The sequence below is a fragment of the Cebidichthys violaceus genome, unplaced genomic scaffold (genome assembly GCF_023349555.1).
Source record: "Cebidichthys violaceus isolate CVI_PGR_0920_01 unplaced genomic scaffold, fCebVio1.0.p SCAF_39, whole genome shotgun sequence".
Taxonomy (NCBI): domain Eukaryota; kingdom Metazoa; phylum Chordata; class Actinopteri; order Perciformes; family Stichaeidae; genus Cebidichthys; species Cebidichthys violaceus.
This window is the reverse complement of record NW_027176583.1, coordinates 200,998-219,339: the sequence shown is the minus strand read 5'-3', so window position 1 is coordinate 219,339 and position 18,342 is coordinate 200,998. Positions and strand designations below refer to the sequence as shown.

Below are 18,342 nucleotides of genomic sequence, written 5' to 3'. Positions count from 1 at the left end.
TGTTCAGGAAACAATACCACCAAATAAGAGAATTATTTTAATTACAGTATTAATTTTTTTTTAAAAGTTCATTATACTAAAAAAAGACAGTGGATATACACCTCAGTATGATGGGGAAAAATACAACAAACCATAAACCATGGATACAACTCGGATGACCAACAATCACAGCACTAGACACAAGCACCTATAAAACACAAACAAGTTCAGTTTTCACATTAAGGTTATGTTCAGCATTGTTGTGATTTCAATGTAGTCTAAGAAATGCCTAGGTGTACTAATGTCCATCTAAAGAAACCCGACGAGGATGGAGCCGGACTAATGGAGGTTTTCATCACAGCTGGTCTTTCCATGCTTTTGGTGGGTTTTATGCTGCTGCAGTAGCAGATCAATGTAGAGGTACAGTATGCATCCAAGCCAAACTTTAAAAAAAATGGTGTAACAATATGAATACATCATGAGCAAAATCATTTCTGCAAAATTCCCTGAATGGAAAACGAACATAAATCACAATGTATTTGTACTTCAAACATTTAAAAGAGTTGACCACGTCAATACAGTCACAAAAAAAAAAAATCTTTAAAAAAAAATACTGAGAAAGATGCAAATGACAGAGATTCAAACCATTAAAGAATCAGGGATTCACGTCATCTCCAGTGACGGACATCCACCGTTGTCCCGCATTAAGATAATCTCTGTTCTGAGCTTTTCATTTTCCTTTAAAACACAAAAAAAAAATACACAAAGTTGATGTGTTGACAGTTTTCACACGGTCAAAGAGAAAATCCTTTGATTATATAAGAAATGTTAGTTACCTCTTGAAGTTTGGTGTTGTCCTTTTTCAGCTTCACCAGATATTCAATCCTCTGTTTGTGGTTCTTATGCCCCACAAGTTTCCCATTCTCCTCCGACAGCTGAACATTCTGCCTACGGAGAACCTCGTTCTCCTGTAAAAACACAAATAACGGGAACAATAGTGTCATCTTGTTGTCGTAATCAGGCCAAACTCAGCAGAGCCACTGGGTACTGAGATTATGTAGCCAGGAGTCCATTTTCTTTTCCCCATACTTGAAAGATAAATCATCCCAAAAAGGTTTCTTTAGTGAAAGACACTGGTCTGCTCCAAACTCTGACCTGCAGTAGTTTCTCCTCCTCCTGCATCCTCAGGCTCAGGTCTCTCAGCTCTAGGCAGCGGTTCCTCAGCTCAGTGGTCAGCTCCTGAACGCAGGTCTGGGACTGGGCCAACATCGAGTCCTGCTCTTGCAGTCTAATCCAAAGCACACACAAAATAAACAAAACACAGACGGAGCTCGTCAAATGTCGAGCATCAATTAAAAGATCAGAATAACGTACAGGAACCAAATGCTGATTCATTACCTTTTATGAGTATCAGAGAGCTTCTGCATTATTTTGCTCTGTGAATTAATGAGAGGTGAACAAATTAGAAACCGATTCATTCAATACAGGAAAAATAAAACCGGTGGAAAACCAAAAACAAACCTTCTCTGCTCTCTCCTCCTGTAGCTCTTTAAGTATGGTTTGCTTGAAGGCTCCATTCAACTCTTCGCTGAAAATTACAATGAACACGAACATGATTAATCTTACTCAAGCCATCCACAGCACATGATGCACTTCAGGGCAGAGGACAGCTGAATGATGAATAAACTCAACCCAGCGTTGGTTCCGTTCTGGGTCGGCTGGCTCTGCTTGTTGTAAAACTGGTCGAGTAAAGCCTGGATCTCGATGCGGACCGTCTCTTTCTCCACCAGCTGCATCTGAGGACAGTGAAAACACATCATCAATATCGATGGACTTCAAAGTCCACTGAGACCTTAATAATGCCTTCATTCAAAAATGCATTCAATATTAACAAAAACAAATACTGCAGTTATTTAAACTGAGTAGAAAAAGATACTAAACTAGCAGAGTCTGCTATAACCATGATGAATGGATATAGCTATAGATTAATTCAACTTTTGCTAAGATTTACCTTCAGCCTTTGGATCTCCTCATTCTTGGCCGCCCTCTCTGCGTTCAGCTCCATTAAAAGAATCTCCAGGTTCATCATGGAGGAGCGGCGATTCTCCAGCTCCCTCTCCTGGCTTTCTAGCACCTGGGTCCAGTCCCTGTTGAAACCTCCTGGAGTGCAGGGTGTCTGTCAGAGACGGGGGGGGGGAAACATATATTTGGGCATTTCTTACTTAATTTGCAAACTCAGAATTAAAGAGGAACTAAAGCACGGACGTAAAGTCGTACCCGAGGTAATGATTTCGGTGTGCCTGTAACATCAACAGGGGGTTTCCCATTCCTGACAGTTCTTTCAACAGCTTCTTGCTGTTGTTGCATCTGATAGAAAAAGGAGAGTTTTGTTAATCATTTCGGTTTTCTTGAGATTTGCTTGACCTTGCTGGTCATTTGTTTTGCTCCGTGTTGAGATGATTAAGAAGTCACCTTCTGCTGTAGAGTCTGTATCATGACGTCTTTCTGGGCGGTTTGCTCTTGAGCGGCTTGGAGGAGACCGTTCTGCTCATCTAAGACCTTAGTGAGTCTCTCGACCTCCTCAGTGGCATAAACGACCTCCTCCTGCAGCACCTCCACCTGAGTGCAGACACACACGTCATCTATATATACTGTGTGTGTGTGTGTATATATATATATATATATATATATATATATATACACATACATATATACAATCAGAGCATTAACCCCTTGAAGTGAATTAAAGAATATTGAAAACATATGAACAACGTACCTCTATTTTGTTGGATGCTACCCGCCTGTCTAAAGCTTCTTTCAGATCACAGATCTCTGCTTGCATCTTAGAGTTTTGCTCCCGGATATCCTCCCTTTCAAGGCAGGCAGCATTGAACTTGGCCTGGAAGAGCAAAGACATAATCATTATTATAATAAACACGTCTTGACTAATTCAAACGTTAAACCGATCTACAGTAAGAGGTGGTCGAGTAAAGGAATAGGCAACTACAGCAAACGATGACGTTATTTGAGACAAAATGAAGGGTGGGAATGGGTGGAGGAGTAACGCACTGTGATGTCTTTGATGTCTCCAGACAGGTGGGTGACGGTCTGGTCCCTCTGGCTCAGCTCACTGCGGAGGTCTCTGGTCTGCTTGATGAGATCTAAAACTACATCCTGTCAAAATACACAGATTGGGGTTCAGGACGGTAGCATTAACAGTGCAATGACATTCTGAAGGAATAAGAAATAAGTGAGAAATAAATCACTCAGGCTCACTTTGTCCTGTTCAATCTTCTGCTCCAAGCCTTTTATCGTTTCCTTGGCAGAGTTTACATTTTGCTCAAGATCGCTAATTTTGGATGCCTTCAAAACAGAAATCAGACAATCAGGTTAAGCTACTGAGCTGCAAATACTGTTATAATAATAATACGTACACTTTTCAAACATGCATGCTGTTCTTGGGACTGACCTGTTGTTGATGTTGGTCTGAGACTTGTTTCCTAAGCTGCGTATTCTGCTCCACTGTTTCTACAAGTTCTCTGAAGGCACACACCAAGGACACTCGTGTTAATAAGAGGTATTTTGAGTGTTGAAAACCTCAAAAAAAGGAAAAAAAAGGAGAAGGCTTTGGGCAAACTTACTTTGATGTACTCTCTTTGTTTTCTCTTAACTGGGAGATCAGGGTGCTTGTGTGCTCTTGGTCAGTCTGCAGAGAATTATTCAACTCCTACAATACAGAAATTACAGACAGTTCAGAGATCACAGACTCAATTTCAGGATGAAAAAGCGACCAACGGTGAGGTTATGAGTTCACCAACCGTGAGCTGTGCCTTCAGTTCATCGATCTCCTGCTGCCTGTCCTGCAGCTGCTGTCTTGCCTGATCAGCCTCAAACTTGGCCTCGGCTTGGAGCTGGTCGAATGAATCCTGCAGTGTCCGATGCTGCTCCAGAAGCTGCTCCCACTCCAGCCTGGAATGAAGACACGGTACTTAAAATCACACACCCGATTCATGAAGAGTCGCGGTGCAGAGGCATTGAACTCGCGCTTACTGGACTTTGTCAAGTTGGAGCTGTGTGCTGATCAGACTGTTGGAGAGCCGGCTCATCTCTCTCTGCTTCTCGCTCTGGCCGTCTCTCAGGTCGTTCCTCACAGCGGCCAGCTCTGTGTCAGACGACTGCAGCACCAGACGTAGATCACGGATCTCACTCCTCAGCACTGAACGAAGGGAAAAGAAAGAGTTGTCCCTTTGGTGCCATTTTCCCTGCTTCCATCTCACATAAACATCAAAGTTCAACACGGGCAAAAAAAATCCTTACCCTCTGCAGCTTGCTGTTCAGACTGAAGGCTCTGTTGCAGCACATGGACAGCTTCTTGCAGCTTGAGGTGATCTCTGCTTCTGTTAGCTCGCTCAGAAGAAAGTAACTGCATCAGACATAAAGAACAATTTGAAAAATAGTTAAAGGGCATCACGTTTTTTCCAAAATGTTCAATTTTCACAAGACACAACAGTAAAGGAGGACCATGAGGAGCATCTACCTCATCCTTGCGGTCAGACTCTTGTGAGATCACAGCCATCTGCTCCTCGAGTTTTGTAATCTGCTGCGACAGCTTGCTGTTCTTTAGCTCCTCCTCATTGAACTGTGTCTGAGCACGGCTAGCTTGCTCCTGGTGGGAATTTTCGAGACAAGTATGAGACAATGACAATGTGTGTGTGTTTTGTGCAGACATGTGTAGGATAATCCACACCGTTCTACCTGCACTTGACGGAGTTCCTCAGTCAAGGCCATCTCAGTCATGTCTGAAGGAGGCTGCTCGGTCCAAATGTCGTCTGCATTATTGTCTGTCCCATTCAGGTGGTCCGGGCTGGAGAGAGGCACAAGACGAGTCCGCAGGTTGTACGCTTTGGTGGGCGTGGTGAGAATCTGGTACAACAGACATTAGAAGGATCAAATATAATAAAATGTCACAATGCTTGTGAGACAAAAATGAAAAATAATTTGTGCATCCTTTCCAAAAATGTTATGGGTTCTTCCTGAGCCCATTGTTAATCCCTTCCACAAGGTGTCATGAACATTGGGGTAGTAGTCTTTCTGTAATTCTGCTGACAAATAGACAAACTGAAAACATGACCTTCTCAGCGAAGGTGACCCAGAGAGGTTTGCCTCACTGTTATCTGAATTTTAAATTGCAAACATCTACTCACCTTTATAGTTTCAACGTGGATTCTGTTCAGCTCAGAAACCTCCTTATTCTTGTAAGCGGTTGTGGCTTCCAAAATGTTTTCCAAATGCTTGTTGGACTTGTCAAGATATCTTTTCTCAGACTTCAGCTGTGACATCTGTTTGCTGGGAACACAAAGCACCACCCAAATACCACATTAACCTCTGTCAAACTTCTATATGATAATAAATAATAATAATAAAATACGAGGGAAAAAAAGCAGCTTCTTCCTGAAGCTAGAAATCACAGCTGGGCAATAATAATTGAATGTATACAAATAGTGAATTTACGGTTACAAGTATATGTAAAAAATATGAAACAGTAATAAACCAGCCCAAATGCAAGTCAGGAAACTAAGATGCTTTTTCTTTTGGCATCATTTCACTGTACAGTCATCAGTTATTGATAAAGAAACGAGTATGAAAAGAGTAAAGTGTATTTTCACAAAGGCTGGTCTAAAACACACCCATGTTCGTTTAGCTTAAGAGTGGATTCCTTCATTAGACGCCCTCCTTACTTGGTGATTTCTTTGAACTCCGCAAAGGCCTGAAGGGCACCTGTGAGGTCCGACTGCTTCTGAAGCAGCTGAGCCTTCAGCCTCTCCATCGCAGCTGCAGAGACGGTATCTACAGGCACAGGGGTCGCTGGAGCTGTGGAGCAACAAGAGTTCATTAAAATGTATACAAACATCACATTTACTCGACATTTTCTCAACTGAAGCCGATAATTATCTTACTCTCTGAGAGTCTTTCGCTCTCCACAGCCCTCTGGAAGGCCTCTTCCAACTCGGCGGCAACATGGACGGCAACTTCTTCAGCTTTCACCACCGATTCAAGGCAACGAAGCTGACGGTTCTCCTGTCTGAGGCTGAAGTTCTCCGCTGCGTATCGCGTCATCTTTGGGTGATGTTCAACCTGAAAAGGAGCAGAGTTGTGAACATGGGACTGTGTTGAACAGATACGCTGATTTGGGGAATTTATTCCCTTTGATTCCAGTAAAATAAATATCTAATGTAGCTCTACTGTGCCTTTTAGAGAAAGGAACTACGACGAAACCTATCTTGGATTTAAGAGGAAATAAATAATGCAAATATATTTAAAAAAAATGTTTTGTACATCTGAACGCTCCTCCACATTAGCCACACTAAATAAATATATAAATTGTACAATAAATTGTATAATAATTCAACTGATTAATACTGTATTTATACTGTACAATTCAAGAAATATTCCTGTTTATACAACTCTTGCATTTGTATCAAACACACTTAATAGTTCCCCCTTCTCAGCATTTTATATCCACTTATTACACTGTGGTTTTATATTGTATCTGTTTAATGCATGTTTTTGTATTTCTCTATTTATTATTTACTTACATTCTCTACATATAGTATTTATATTGCAGCATTATGTAAATGATTTACAGTAAATTTTATTTCCATTTTAATTTTGTTTATTTATGTATTTATTCAAGTGTAACGTACCAATTTCCCCCAAAGATCAATGAGTATTCTGTGATTCTGAATGCAGACACATAAACAGTCAGTAGTGGGTTAGGTTGTCTTCAAACAGGATCACATTCTGTACCTGGTCTCTCAAGATCTTTATCTCTTCTTTCAGCTGACCGATCAGAGCCTGAGACTCCTCGTCCGACAGCGAGCCTTCTCCCGTCTTCAATTGCTTCTCCAGGCGATAGATGTGGTCCTCTCGAAACCTGACAATCATTCGGCTCGAGTGGATGAACTTGTCTTTCTGGGTCCAGGCCTCCTCGAGCTGAGCCACTTTCTCCAGCAGCGTCTGAGTGTAGTAAATCATTACTGTAAGATTCCTGCACCAACAACATTTGCCCAAATAAATGACAATGCAAAAAAAACCTTTAAATCCCATACCCTCTTCTCCTCTTCTCGCTTCCTCCACAGACGAACAGAAGCCATAAACTTTGCTTTATACGAGACATCATGTTGGATTTCTATGGATGGATGAGAAAGGCTGAATTACACTTTTGCAACATACCAGAAAACACTGCATGCAATACAGTTGCCTGAACAGCGTGTGCAAATGGTTTAAAGAGGATGTTATGGTTAACACGCGTCTGGTCCGTGCATTGTTTACCTTTGAGGAGTTCAGGTCCTCCGGGCGCTACATCTCTTCCACAGTCCACTCCCTGAGAAGTTAGCGCCAGTACGAGCTGCTCCTTCAGCTTCTTCAGCTCAGCTTGTAACTGCCTCACATTCCCCTGAGTGTCTTCATTGATAACGGCCTGGCAAAACAAAAATAACAGCACATGGGTGACAAAGTGCTCAACTTGGTTAAGTCTACTCCGTTTTAATACGATATATAGAGTTGTGACAGATGTGACAGATACCTTATTCTTGATCAACTTTGCTCGCTGAGCAAACTGCAAGGTGGACAGCGTTTCTCCAAAACACTTTGAACCAGGATGTACATTGGCTATGATGTAAGTCTTAGCATTTCCTCCCAGAGAGTCCTGAAATAACAATACATATTGTTACAATGCATCAAATCTATTCAGATTATAAAGTGCAATCAACCACATCTTTAAATGTAGTATTATATTCTACCAAAGCAAAAAAGACTATAAATGAATGTGACACTTGAAAGTGCACAAGATCGATGCTTCACATCCACAAATATTTATAACACAATCTCGTTCTGATAGTGATTTAAGTAGACATAACGGAAGCATGAAAATGTCTATTTTACGTAGTAATTGCATTTGAGTTATGCCACTAAACACACAATGACATAATCCCAGAGAAGTTGACTCCACAATGATACTCGTCAACACAACGTATTCTCCACCAAAGCCACGCTCAAGATGTAATTGTTATTTACAATCACTCACCCGTAACAAGAAGGTGAGTTTAGAATCTCTGTAGCAGATGTGGCGGTTCTTCCCGTTGGACACGTCGACCAGAGCCATTATCACCTGACCGAGACACATGAGGGAGCGATTGATACTGCTGGCCTCCTGAAAGAGAAGCAATGTAGACAACAGCTGTTAGCAGCAGCAAAAATCCTAAATGTAGTTACTCAGTACGAGGCTGAACTCGTGGGCGAGGCTTCACCTTGAGTCTGGAGCCTTCTGTGTGGGTGTCTCTCTGCCTCTCAGACCCGGCCAGATCCACCAGGTTCAACTGAGACATCCGGATGTTCACCACTTCGTTGACGGACTCCTTGGACTCCAACGTCATGGTGAACACTGCGTGAGATCTGGATGACTCTCGGTTCATGGAGGTGGAGGCCACCCGTCGATTACGCCAGCCCATAGACAGCACCTAAGTAGAAGTTAACACAAACAATGTACACTTCCACGGTACATTTTTAAAAAATAGAACCTGCATTAAATGAATTACCAATTTAAAGCAATTTCAATCAAGAATACACTTAAAATTTCACAAAAAATGTGTTTTCATTATATGTGGGTTTCATCCACTCTAGAAGGAGTGTTGCCGTGTATTATAGTTGCCGTGTATTATACAGTACAACAAACCTCTGAATCACAACAGGCAAGGAATTTATACCTGGTAGGCTTCGGCAGCTGAGTTGACAAACTTCTCCACAGCTCCCTCAACAAAAAGACCTTTCTTGATGTTCTCTCTGAGGAAAAGGCTGGCTGAGGCTGTGTCCAGAAGGTCATAGATTTGTTCATTGTATATCTCAATAAATGAACATTTACAGAGGAAACTCTTCGACTGGCCAGACTTTTAGGAAAAAAGAAAAAAACACAGTATGAACTTAATTAGAAAACAAACATAAAATACTAGTTGACAACTTCATGGTGCTGAAATGTTACGGCTCACCCTTTCCACTTCTCTGTTGATGAGAAAAAAGAGGTACTCAAAACATCGAGGTATAACCCCCCTTAGTTCATCTGTGAAGTTATCCAACTCAGATGGTCCTAGAGCGGGAGAGAGAAGAGTGTCACTACAATTATTCTATTTCTTGATCTTAAAGAATTACACAATGTTCATAATAAATTGAATTCTCACCAAGCATGGTGAATGTTTTCCCTGAGCCTGTTTGTCCGCTGCAGAAGCAAAGAGGGGACTCTGATAAGGAATTGAACTGCTGCTGCATACGAAGCACAACGCAGCGCGATTGTGCCATAACATATTTGTAATTTCATACTGTTTATGAACAACGTAAAGACCACTTACTAGGCAAATATAGTACCATTGTATCCATTCATGCAAGACTCAACAATATTCTTGGCCACACTGGAGAATACAGAATCCTGTTGAGAAATATAAAAATCAAAACAGACCAGGACCAACTTTATGAGTTTACACATCCCACGCTGATCAATCAGGTTATTATTAGTCTGTCATGGTACTTTTACCCATGCCAGCTGCATGTTCATAATACAATAACTGTAAGCTGCCAACCTGAGATGTGTCCACGTCAGCAACATGATCATAGGTGAAGGTGCGTGGTTCTGGTTTTGATAGCAGGCGGATGGTGTTGGGTGAGGTGACTGTGAGACACAGCTTCTGATCTCCATCTGTGGTCAGCCCGGAGCACTGGGTCAGAGGTCGTACTCGCACAAAAACTTTGATGGAATCGCCATCACAGCTGTAGGACGGGAAATTAAAAAAACAAAACTTTGTAAGACATGAAAAGTTAAGCTGATGATGTTAAAAACTAAACGTAAACAAGAAACGTAGCGTGATGTCAGTGTGGTTGGTTTTTGTTTGGCTGAAACATCCTAACTGTAACGTTAAGTTACATTACCCAAAGGTAACGTTACATTACCTGGCACCAAGTTGAGATGAATCTCCAGATCCTGTAAACAAAAAGATATGATTATGAACGTTTTTAAAGAATATATTTACCTTCCTAAAGTGTTACTTAACGTTATATACACGAACCCTAGTATCATTAACGTTAGTTAGGTTAGTATGTTGACTTATAACGCGTTCAAGATGCTAGATATCGAGATAGGTTAGCATCTTTAGCGTTAAAGGGAGTTAACTACCGTTAGCTAACAAACGACTCATGCTAGCCGACTCCGACTAGGTAACAATAATGTTACACTAACTTGCTAAGGTTACCAAAAGACGTTACCAAAAGACGTTAGCATATTAGTGTGGTGCGTTAACGTTACCTCTTCTGCTGGAATTCATTGTTGACAAAAAAAAAAAAAAGGTTCGATGTTATGAGGTAAAAACAACTTTCTGAGTCAGACTAAAAGGGACGACTCACGCTGTTTACATCCTTCGGAATTGGCGGGCAGGACGTCCTCGTCATTGGCTTCTTCTTCTTCTTCTTGAGGTGGGGCTACAAACCAGCGTGAAACGTACATACTGCCACCTATTGTACACTGAAATGTACTGTTATCCGCATTAAACACTTGATAATTCACATCGTTTTAAATTGTTTTAGCATTATGATTAACATTAAGGAGCTTAAACATATGAGGCATGAAGCCAGACTGTTTAGTACCTAATTGGTCAACTCTACTCAGTCCCTCCAGGTGGATACAGGTACAAACCAAAGACATTCTGTACAAACCCACTTCTGTCACTACGCATTGGAACAGTATTACTTATGGGTAAAGCATAAAGTGATATAAGTACTACTAACACCAGTAATAACTTTTGAAGAGCCTGCAAGTAGAGATAAGTTAAAGGTCACTACATTAAAATATACTGTAATAAAATACTATATATAAGGTCTAACTCACACATTGTCTCTGAAACCATGTAAGATGTTTCCTCAGGATACAAGCAAACATGAACATACTCAAGAAACCATAAAATCCCTCTAACACAGAGAGAAAGTAACAAAACATGAGTATTTCAAGTATAATATATATATATATATATATATATATATATATATATATATATATATATATATATATATATAATGTATATTTCATTTTGTTTTGGTCTTCAAATGAGGATCTGTGACCTTTTCTGTTTTGCTCAAATTAAAAAATAAACAGCAACGAGAGAAGTCTCCATGCTTCACTTACCACTTTGCTTTCAGTGCCACTCATACAAACCAAATTACCTTTGTTTTTTGGCACATTTGAAGCAATCAAGTCCGTCTATGTTTCAACAGAAATATCAGTATTGCGCTATAATAACGTCAGAGGGTCATTAGTTTGCCAATGTGAAAAACAAGCCTTTTTTTCGCACATAAACAGAGTGACAACGTCTATTACGATCTTGCCACGTGTATTATCTTTGACACTGGCTGACGATTGGATCATATCCGCTCTTCAGCGCGATTGGCTGCTTAACCCGGAAGCGCGTTTTCTGAACGTTTCTCGCGATTCCATTGGTACGTTTCAAGACTTTAAATTCCAAACGGTTGTTGCTTAGACAAGGCGAGGGGTTTTCAAAAAAAAAAAAAAAAAAAGGAAAAAAAAGCACACCAGTCGTTCGTGGTCACCCTGCAAGTTGGATGCTTCGACGAAAGACGCTGTAATATCGACAGACTGCATCTTTTTTGTTGTGAGGTAGGTTGTGAATATATAATGATAATATAGTAGCTTAGGCCTTTCTCTGTTGTCTGTACCCACGTCTTTATTTCACTCCGCTGTTCGGTAACGTTAACTGTCATGTTAATAGTAACGTTAGTGTAGGTAACGTTGGTGGCTTCTATGACTAAGCTAACGTTCGGGATGATACCGTTAGCTAATTATTCATTAATAATCTTGCTGAAAATCCTACGCTGAGTCGCACATTACACGTATTGGTCCACTTGTATGCGAACGTTAATACCTCACCATATAGTTAGTCAAAGTGTGATGTATTTGGGAGCAATATTTAAAATGTTGTGCTACTCTTGCTACTCAAATTCAGCACATAACATTGGGAGTTGGAAATCATTTTTGCAATTCGGAAGTTCATTGGAAGCGTTGCAATGGCTTCAGGACACTTCACCAATAATGTTGTTTTAAAGCACATGTTTTGACGTGACTAGAAGCATCGGTCATTAATAACAATGGCGGCATGAAATAAAAGCATCGTCACTAACAGGGCGACCATTGCAACAGAGCCATTGTTAATGTGACTAATTACACCGTTGCTTCTCCTGCTGGGACATGTGACGAGTTGCCTCATAGGTCACAGGACGGATCAGGTGGCCCAAGTCATCAATGTATTTTTTTTTTAACCACTTTAACTTAAGTCAAAGTTCACACTTCTTGGCTCTACAGCCTGAATAAAACCAGAAAGCTGATGAATCAGTTGCATCGATTTAAAAATGAACCGGTTAGTGCACTCTGGTGGACAAAGTATGGAATGGCACAAGGCGTCATTGCATGTTTAAACATCTTTATTACATTTTCAGGTATCATGGTTCAATTTTTTGTTTCTCTTTACTTTTCCACTTTTTAGGAAGGAGTGTCTTTGCATGTCCCAACCACGATCCACCAACCCAATTGAATTGGCGAGTCACATTTGCCTTGATTCTGCTGTTAACTTTGCGTCATCTTTCTCAGCGCAGATCCTTTTTTTTTTGTTGTTTTTTGACACACTTCGGTGAACCTCACGACCAAAAGTGTCTTATCAACCGGGTGCAGCTTTCACGGTGACGCCTCCCCTCAGTTTGTCGTCGGATCGCTCCAGCCTCCTATCTTAGTTTGTCTCTCTCTGCTTCTACAGGATGAGTTCCGTTGATGAGAATGATGAGAATTGTGGCGTCTGCCCCGGAGGAAAGCGCAACGGCTCTATTGACGACATTTTTGACCTGGATCAGCCGACTGGGAGGCCCTCCATCCTGCGTCAGACAGAGAACCTGCCCAGCAAAGCGGTGCCGAAGGGGACAAAGGTACAGAACCGGCTCTGCTCATGTTGTGTTCCTCTTCTCACCAACACCATAATGACACCAGGCTGAAAATGACACGTGTGTTTGTCACCAAACTAAGTCTTTTCTACAGCTATTAGACTTTGTTAACCTGAAGGGGTAGACGGGGAGATTGACGTCTACCTTTTTTATTTTTATATTTGATTCACTGACCAAATGAAGTTTGACCCTCTCCAATAACTTTGCAGCAAAGCTCGACACAACTTTAAAAGTCTGTAATGAAATGAGAACAAAACGCGTGTTGGAGGACAAAACTACAAGAGACAGTTTCAGACGTGTTTCAAGCCCACATTTGCGAAGTATACTAGCTTGTGTTTCGTATGGCTATGGTGAAAGTGCTGGATATTTGATATTCTTTTTTTCTGTGTATTTTGTAGCATACATATGACACTTAACGATACTGATGAAGTTACCTGTGTTTAGGTGGCGTTTCAGACTCCAAGAAGAGACCCTGTGACTAAGAGAATTGTATCTCCCACCAAGTCTGTCAGGATGACGAGTGTGAACGAGTGTACAAAAGCGATGGCGTCCTTAAATTTGGATACATTTAAGTATGTAACGGTTCTCATATTGCAACATGCCTCCAATTTAATGACTGATCCACTTAAGTAACCGGGTTTGTGTTTTTATAGTACTTTACAGAAAGATGCCACTGAGCAGCCTCAGCCCAAACGAGGTAATTCATCCAACATTAGTTTTGATGCATTATTTTCCTCGACTGTCTCTGAATTTGCAAAATTGTTGATCTCGGTCGTCTTCTTTAATGTCCTACAGAAGCGTCCTCTTACCCCGATGACGACATGCCGATACAAAGCAGAGGAGGCTATCAGTTTGACTTCGACAACCTCGACTCCATCGATCCGTTTCTGGGTTCTGTTCAGACGGTCCTCTCTCCTGCGAGGCCTGCCGGTGAAAACCCTCCAACAGAGTCTCGACATACAGAACCAGAGAGCGGCTCGGAGGAGCGCGGCAAAATAGAAGCTGCACTGGACGAGACGCTTCCATTCACCCCGTCTATGGAAAACTCACTGGTCGACGTCTCCGCCGACATCAGCTCCAGAGAGAGCAGTGTGGTCACGGTGAGGAAGGTCCTCGCCGTAGAGGAACAAGATTCATGCACTGCCACACCTGATGATGATGATGAAGAAGAACAACCTGCTAAGATGTCTCCAACTGTCGGTGAAGACAAAGAGTCAGGTGCTTTTATGGAAGATGCTCCACTGCCAGCGTACGGCGCTTACTCCTTGGATTTTGACAACCTTGATGCAGTCAATCCTTTCCAAACTGGTGGCTCCAAAATTCAGAATTCCCCTGTCCCTGGGAGAAAAGTGCCAGACATTGACACACCTGTTGAGGAGACACAGATTAAGGAAAAGGAACCCACAAATGTTAACATGCCTGAAGCGGCTCAAGGGGCGCCGGAACAGGTCGACGTCTCCACAGACGTCCTCTCCAGTGAGAGCAGTGTGGTCCCAGTGGTGACGGTCCCAGCAGATGAGGTACGAGATTCATGCACTGCCACACCTGATGAAAAACAACCTGCTAAGATGTCTTCAACTGTTGGTGAAGACAAAGAGTCAGGCGCTTTTATGGAAGATGCTCCACTGCCATCGTACGGCGCTTACTCCTTGGATTTTGACGACCTTGATTCAGTCAATCCTTTCCAAACCGGTGGCTCCAAAATTCCGAGTTCGCCTGTCCCTGGGAGAAAAGTGGCGGACATGGACCCACCTGTTGAGGAGACACAGATTAAGGAAAAGGAACCCACAAATGTTAACATGCCTGAGGCGACTCAATTGGCGCCGGAACAGGTCGACGTCTCCAGTGAGAGCAGTGTGGTACGAGATTCATGCACTGCCACACCTGATGAAGAACAACCCGCTAAGATGTCTCCAACTGTCGGTGAAGACAAAGTGTCAGGCGCTTTTATGGAAGATGCTCCACTGCCATCGCACGGCGCTTACTCCTTGGATTTTGACGACCTTGATTCAGTCAATCCTTTCCAAACCGGTGGCTCTAAAATTCCGAATTCGCCTGTCCCTGGGAGAACGGTGGAGGAGACGCAGATTAAGGAAAAGGAACCCACCAGTGTTGTCGTCACGCCTGAGGCGACTCAAGAGGGTTTTGTTCAGCCCGAGAAGAAACCCACAGCTGCAGTGGCCCCAAACTCAGTTAATGCTGGCGAAACTTCAGCTGCTGAATCCGCCACCCTGCCAGCTGATGCCCCAATCAAGGAAGGATCAGTCAAACTGGAGTTTAATTTCGATGACGGCGGTGAGGTCAAACTGAAACCGCCACCCAAGAAATTTGGCAAAAGGCCAGCTGGTGTGAAACCCAAAGAGGGAAAGCCGGCGTGTGACGTCAAACCACCAAAAGAACCTTCAGTGAGGCCCGATGCCAGCGACGCTGCCGATGTCCCCAAAGGGTCTTACTCGGTTGACTTCGACAAGTTTGACGATCCAAACTTCAACCCTTTTGGCACAAAAGCGAGCATGAACAATTCCCCAAAGTGTAGCAAGAAATCCGGCCCTGTGCTCATGGGACCTTTAACTCCAGAGCGAGCGGACAAGCCTGCGGAGAAGGAAGCCGTGTCGTCGGCATGGTACGTTTATCCGAGTGTATGGAGCGTGTGTCTGCAGGGAAGCCTTGCCAGCAACACTCGACTTCACTGTAAGTTTGTGTGCTTTTTCCTCTCTGTAGCGCTGGAGAGAGTGTCCGAGCTGCAGCCGAACCCAAGCCTGGAGCGCTGACAGAAGTAATGCAGTTTGATACAATCCTAATCCACTTAACTTTACCCTGGTTGTTTGTTTTTTACTAAAACCCTTGTTTTTCTGGAATGACAGAACGCTGTATTCCAAGCTGCTTCTGACCGAGACGAGGGATTTCAACCTACGGCGGAGAGTCTTCCTGAGCTTGTCGAATTGTGTCAGCCGGAGCAAAAGTCAGAGACCGCCATGTCGGACGTCAATGAGGTGTTTGTTCCTGGATCTGTGTGTAAGTGAACGTTGGACATGAACTCCATTTTACTAGTTTCCACAAGGATCTCTGACTTGTTCTGTTGCCTTAACTTGGAGTTTTAGAAGTGGTTTGGTGTTACCACACAGAAGTCACCTTTTCTCTTGAGGAAATGATCGTTCTGTATTTATGAAGTGGCATTAAATGGAAAGCTTTTTTGTGTTAATCTGTGATCTTTATCTTTTAGTCATGGCCAATGACTTTGATGGGCAAATGGATTACCTTGAACAGTTCGGGTCCAGCAGTGTAAGTACTGACTTCATGCATGTTGAATGACTTTTTAATTTGAGCGTATGACCTCAGCATATTAAAATGTACGTTTTTGTCAACAGTTCAAGGAATCTGCGTTGAGGAAACAGTCCTTGTACCTTAAGTTTGACCCTCTCCTGAGAGAGAGCCCCAAGAAGTCTGCAGGCCCGGTGGCTCACGCTCACGCCCCTCGCCCCGCCGCCTTCGTTTCCCGGTATGAAATGCTTCCGTTTCCACTCACCGGTCGCCAAATGTCAGAGCTGAATCTGTTTTCCGGTCGGACGTCCTGATCAACAAAATGAGATTTGTCTGAAACGCGACCGTTTTTGAAGCGATCGCGTTTCAGACAAATCTCAAGTGAGTTTTGTTTCCTCCCCGACTCAGACTGGAAGCTCCACAGATGGCAGAACAGACTCCAAACGGACCACAAAAGGATTTCAAGCTGTTTGCTGCGACAGCGCCAGTAAGTCACTCTGTACATGCCACCATTGACTATGTCTGCTAACCTTTTTAATCTTCAACGTGCCTCTTCTAACTTGGCTCCATTTACACTGGGACTGTCATCTAGGCTCCGATCCTTGCGGGTCCTTCCTTTCCCTCAGCCAGAAGGCACAGAGGATGCCATCATTGACGTGCTGAAGTACAGTCAGAAAGACATGGACGCCGCCATCGCCAGGGTCCAGGCAGAAGTACGTCCTGCTCCATGATTTGACAAATAACCACAGTGGGAAGAGGTTTTCCAAATGTGTGACGACTCAAATCCCAAATAGATTACTTAAAAATGTGATGGGTTTTGTACAAATTGGTTTTTGTAAAACAAGATTGCAGAACTTTAAGTTAAATAAAACGTCGCCCCCTGTTTGAAGAGGTGTATAGGTTATAAAAGGCCGTTACTATTGATGAGTAACTTGAAGTGCATTGTCTCTAATAGGAAAAGGAAAAAACAGGAGCAATGGAGCGAAAAGTATAAAAAGACGCTTGACGACGGTCAAGAATTGAGGAAAATAATTGCAGAATTTGAGCTCATGATTGCCAAAATAATGGGTAAGTCAATATGAATGTAGTACATATCAGTCTTCAGGATATTGGACGTGAAGATGTTTTAACGAAAGCTCTCTAATGTTGTATTGATTCAGCTGACCAAGAGAAGGAGAGGGAGCTGGCCCAGGCGACGCTCAAAGAGGCTCTGCTGGAGAAGGAGCAAGTGTCCCAGTGACCTGAACACGATGGAGAGATCTTTCGCCGACCTTTTCAAGAGACTGGAGAAGTACAAGGATGTGGTTCAGGGCTACAAAAAGGTTAGAAAAAACGCATATATGTAAACCTCACAGACGTGACTTCTTTCTGAAGTTGCGGTAGTTTGATTTGTAAACTGTATCTAACGTTTCCCCAGAACGAAGAGACTCTGAAAAGCGTGCGCTCAGGACTATTTGGCAAGGATCAAGAAGGAGGAGCAGCGCTACCGTACCCTTAAAGCCCACGCCGAGGAGAAAATTACTCAGTAAGAAACCGGACTGTACCGCGTTTTTGTTTAGTTGTTTTTTGTTGTTTTTTTTTAAAGCGTGAAATTGCGAGACTTGCGGCGTCTGACTGACATTTCATCGTTCTTCTCCAGGGCCAATAGTGAGATTTCTGAGGTGCGGTCCAATAACAAGGCTGAGATCTCGGCACTGCAGGCTCAGCTGCGACGGGGAGCAGATGAAGGTGCAGTCACTGGAGAAGAGCTTTGATCAGAAGGTGAGCGAAGATTCAAATTAGAGGAGTGTATTTGCAGATGGATTGAAGATAAGACAAATATTAAATATGTTTTTCTTTTTACAGATGAAGGAGGTTGAAGAGCTCACTAAACTCTGTGATGAACTGATCACCAAAGTCCGGAAGAGTTGAGCTCATTTGTAAAATACTGTATATTTTTCTTTATTGTTGGTGTCCAGATCATTTTCTTTGTTTGTCTTTGTCACTGTAAAAGTTAATAAAGATGTTTTAGTGACTTTGGTAATGGTCTGTCCAGTTTTTAAAAAAAAATTCTGCATGATT

General features: G+C 42.5%; 2 protein-coding genes across 2 annotated transcripts; one reads left to right on the top strand and one right to left on the bottom strand.

Annotated features, from left to right (window-relative positions):
* Positions 1 to 24: 24 nt before the first annotated feature.
* On the bottom strand, positions 25 to 10,447 carry kif15 (kinesin family member 15). The gene is made up of 35 exons (XM_068726356.1): positions 10,328 to 10,447; positions 9,976 to 10,006; positions 9,609 to 9,795; positions 9,381 to 9,457; positions 9,213 to 9,250; positions 9,024 to 9,121; positions 8,745 to 8,924; positions 8,289 to 8,498; positions 8,066 to 8,191; positions 7,565 to 7,687; positions 7,312 to 7,459; positions 7,089 to 7,168; positions 6,787 to 6,996; positions 5,937 to 6,114; positions 5,718 to 5,850; positions 5,184 to 5,325; positions 4,735 to 4,902; positions 4,517 to 4,645; positions 4,297 to 4,402; positions 4,030 to 4,195; positions 3,798 to 3,948; positions 3,621 to 3,706; positions 3,449 to 3,518; positions 3,256 to 3,342; positions 3,049 to 3,153; positions 2,756 to 2,878; positions 2,452 to 2,598; positions 2,257 to 2,346; positions 1,991 to 2,155; positions 1,672 to 1,775; positions 1,501 to 1,567; positions 1,378 to 1,415; positions 1,135 to 1,267; positions 816 to 947; positions 25 to 717 (listed from the first exon to the last, which is right to left on the bottom strand). The coding sequence occupies exons 1-35, from the start codon at positions 10,344 to 10,346 to the stop codon at positions 643 to 645; spliced, it is 4,122 nt and encodes a 1,373-aa protein (XP_068582457.1). The 5' UTR covers positions 10,347 to 10,447; the 3' UTR covers positions 25 to 642.
* Positions 10,448 to 11,176: 729 nt separating this feature from the next.
* On the top strand, positions 11,177 to 18,296 carry tacc3 (transforming, acidic coiled-coil containing protein 3). Its single transcript, XM_068726460.1, is given in 19 exon segments — positions 11,177 to 11,689; positions 12,840 to 13,005; positions 13,465 to 13,592; positions 13,674 to 13,717; positions 13,816 to 15,643; positions 15,742 to 15,796; positions 15,885 to 16,035; positions 16,244 to 16,302; positions 16,389 to 16,519; positions 16,690 to 16,764; positions 16,895 to 16,994; positions 17,220 to 17,349; positions 17,442 to 17,515; positions 17,517 to 17,603; positions 17,699 to 17,713; positions 17,715 to 17,806; positions 17,921 to 17,996; positions 17,998 to 18,042; positions 18,127 to 18,296. Coding segments are annotated over 18 exon segments (3,321 nt in total). The 5' UTR covers positions 11,177 to 11,689; position 12,840; the 3' UTR covers positions 18,193 to 18,296.
* The last annotated feature ends 46 nt before the right edge of the window (positions 18,297 to 18,342 follow it).

What these genes read in the sequence shown, in the direction of transcription:
- kif15 (XM_068726356.1), bottom strand. An exon ending in AACTCACCTTCTTGTTACGG is followed by an intron (nt 7,688 to 8,065) that starts GTGAGTGATTGT and finishes TTGTTATTTCAG; the next exon opens with GACTCTCTGGGAGGAAATGC. An exon ending in AGGAGATCCAAAGGCTGAAG is followed by an intron (nt 1,776 to 1,990) that starts GTAAATCTTAGC and finishes CACTGTCCTCAG; the next exon opens with ATGCAGCTGGTGGAGAAAGA.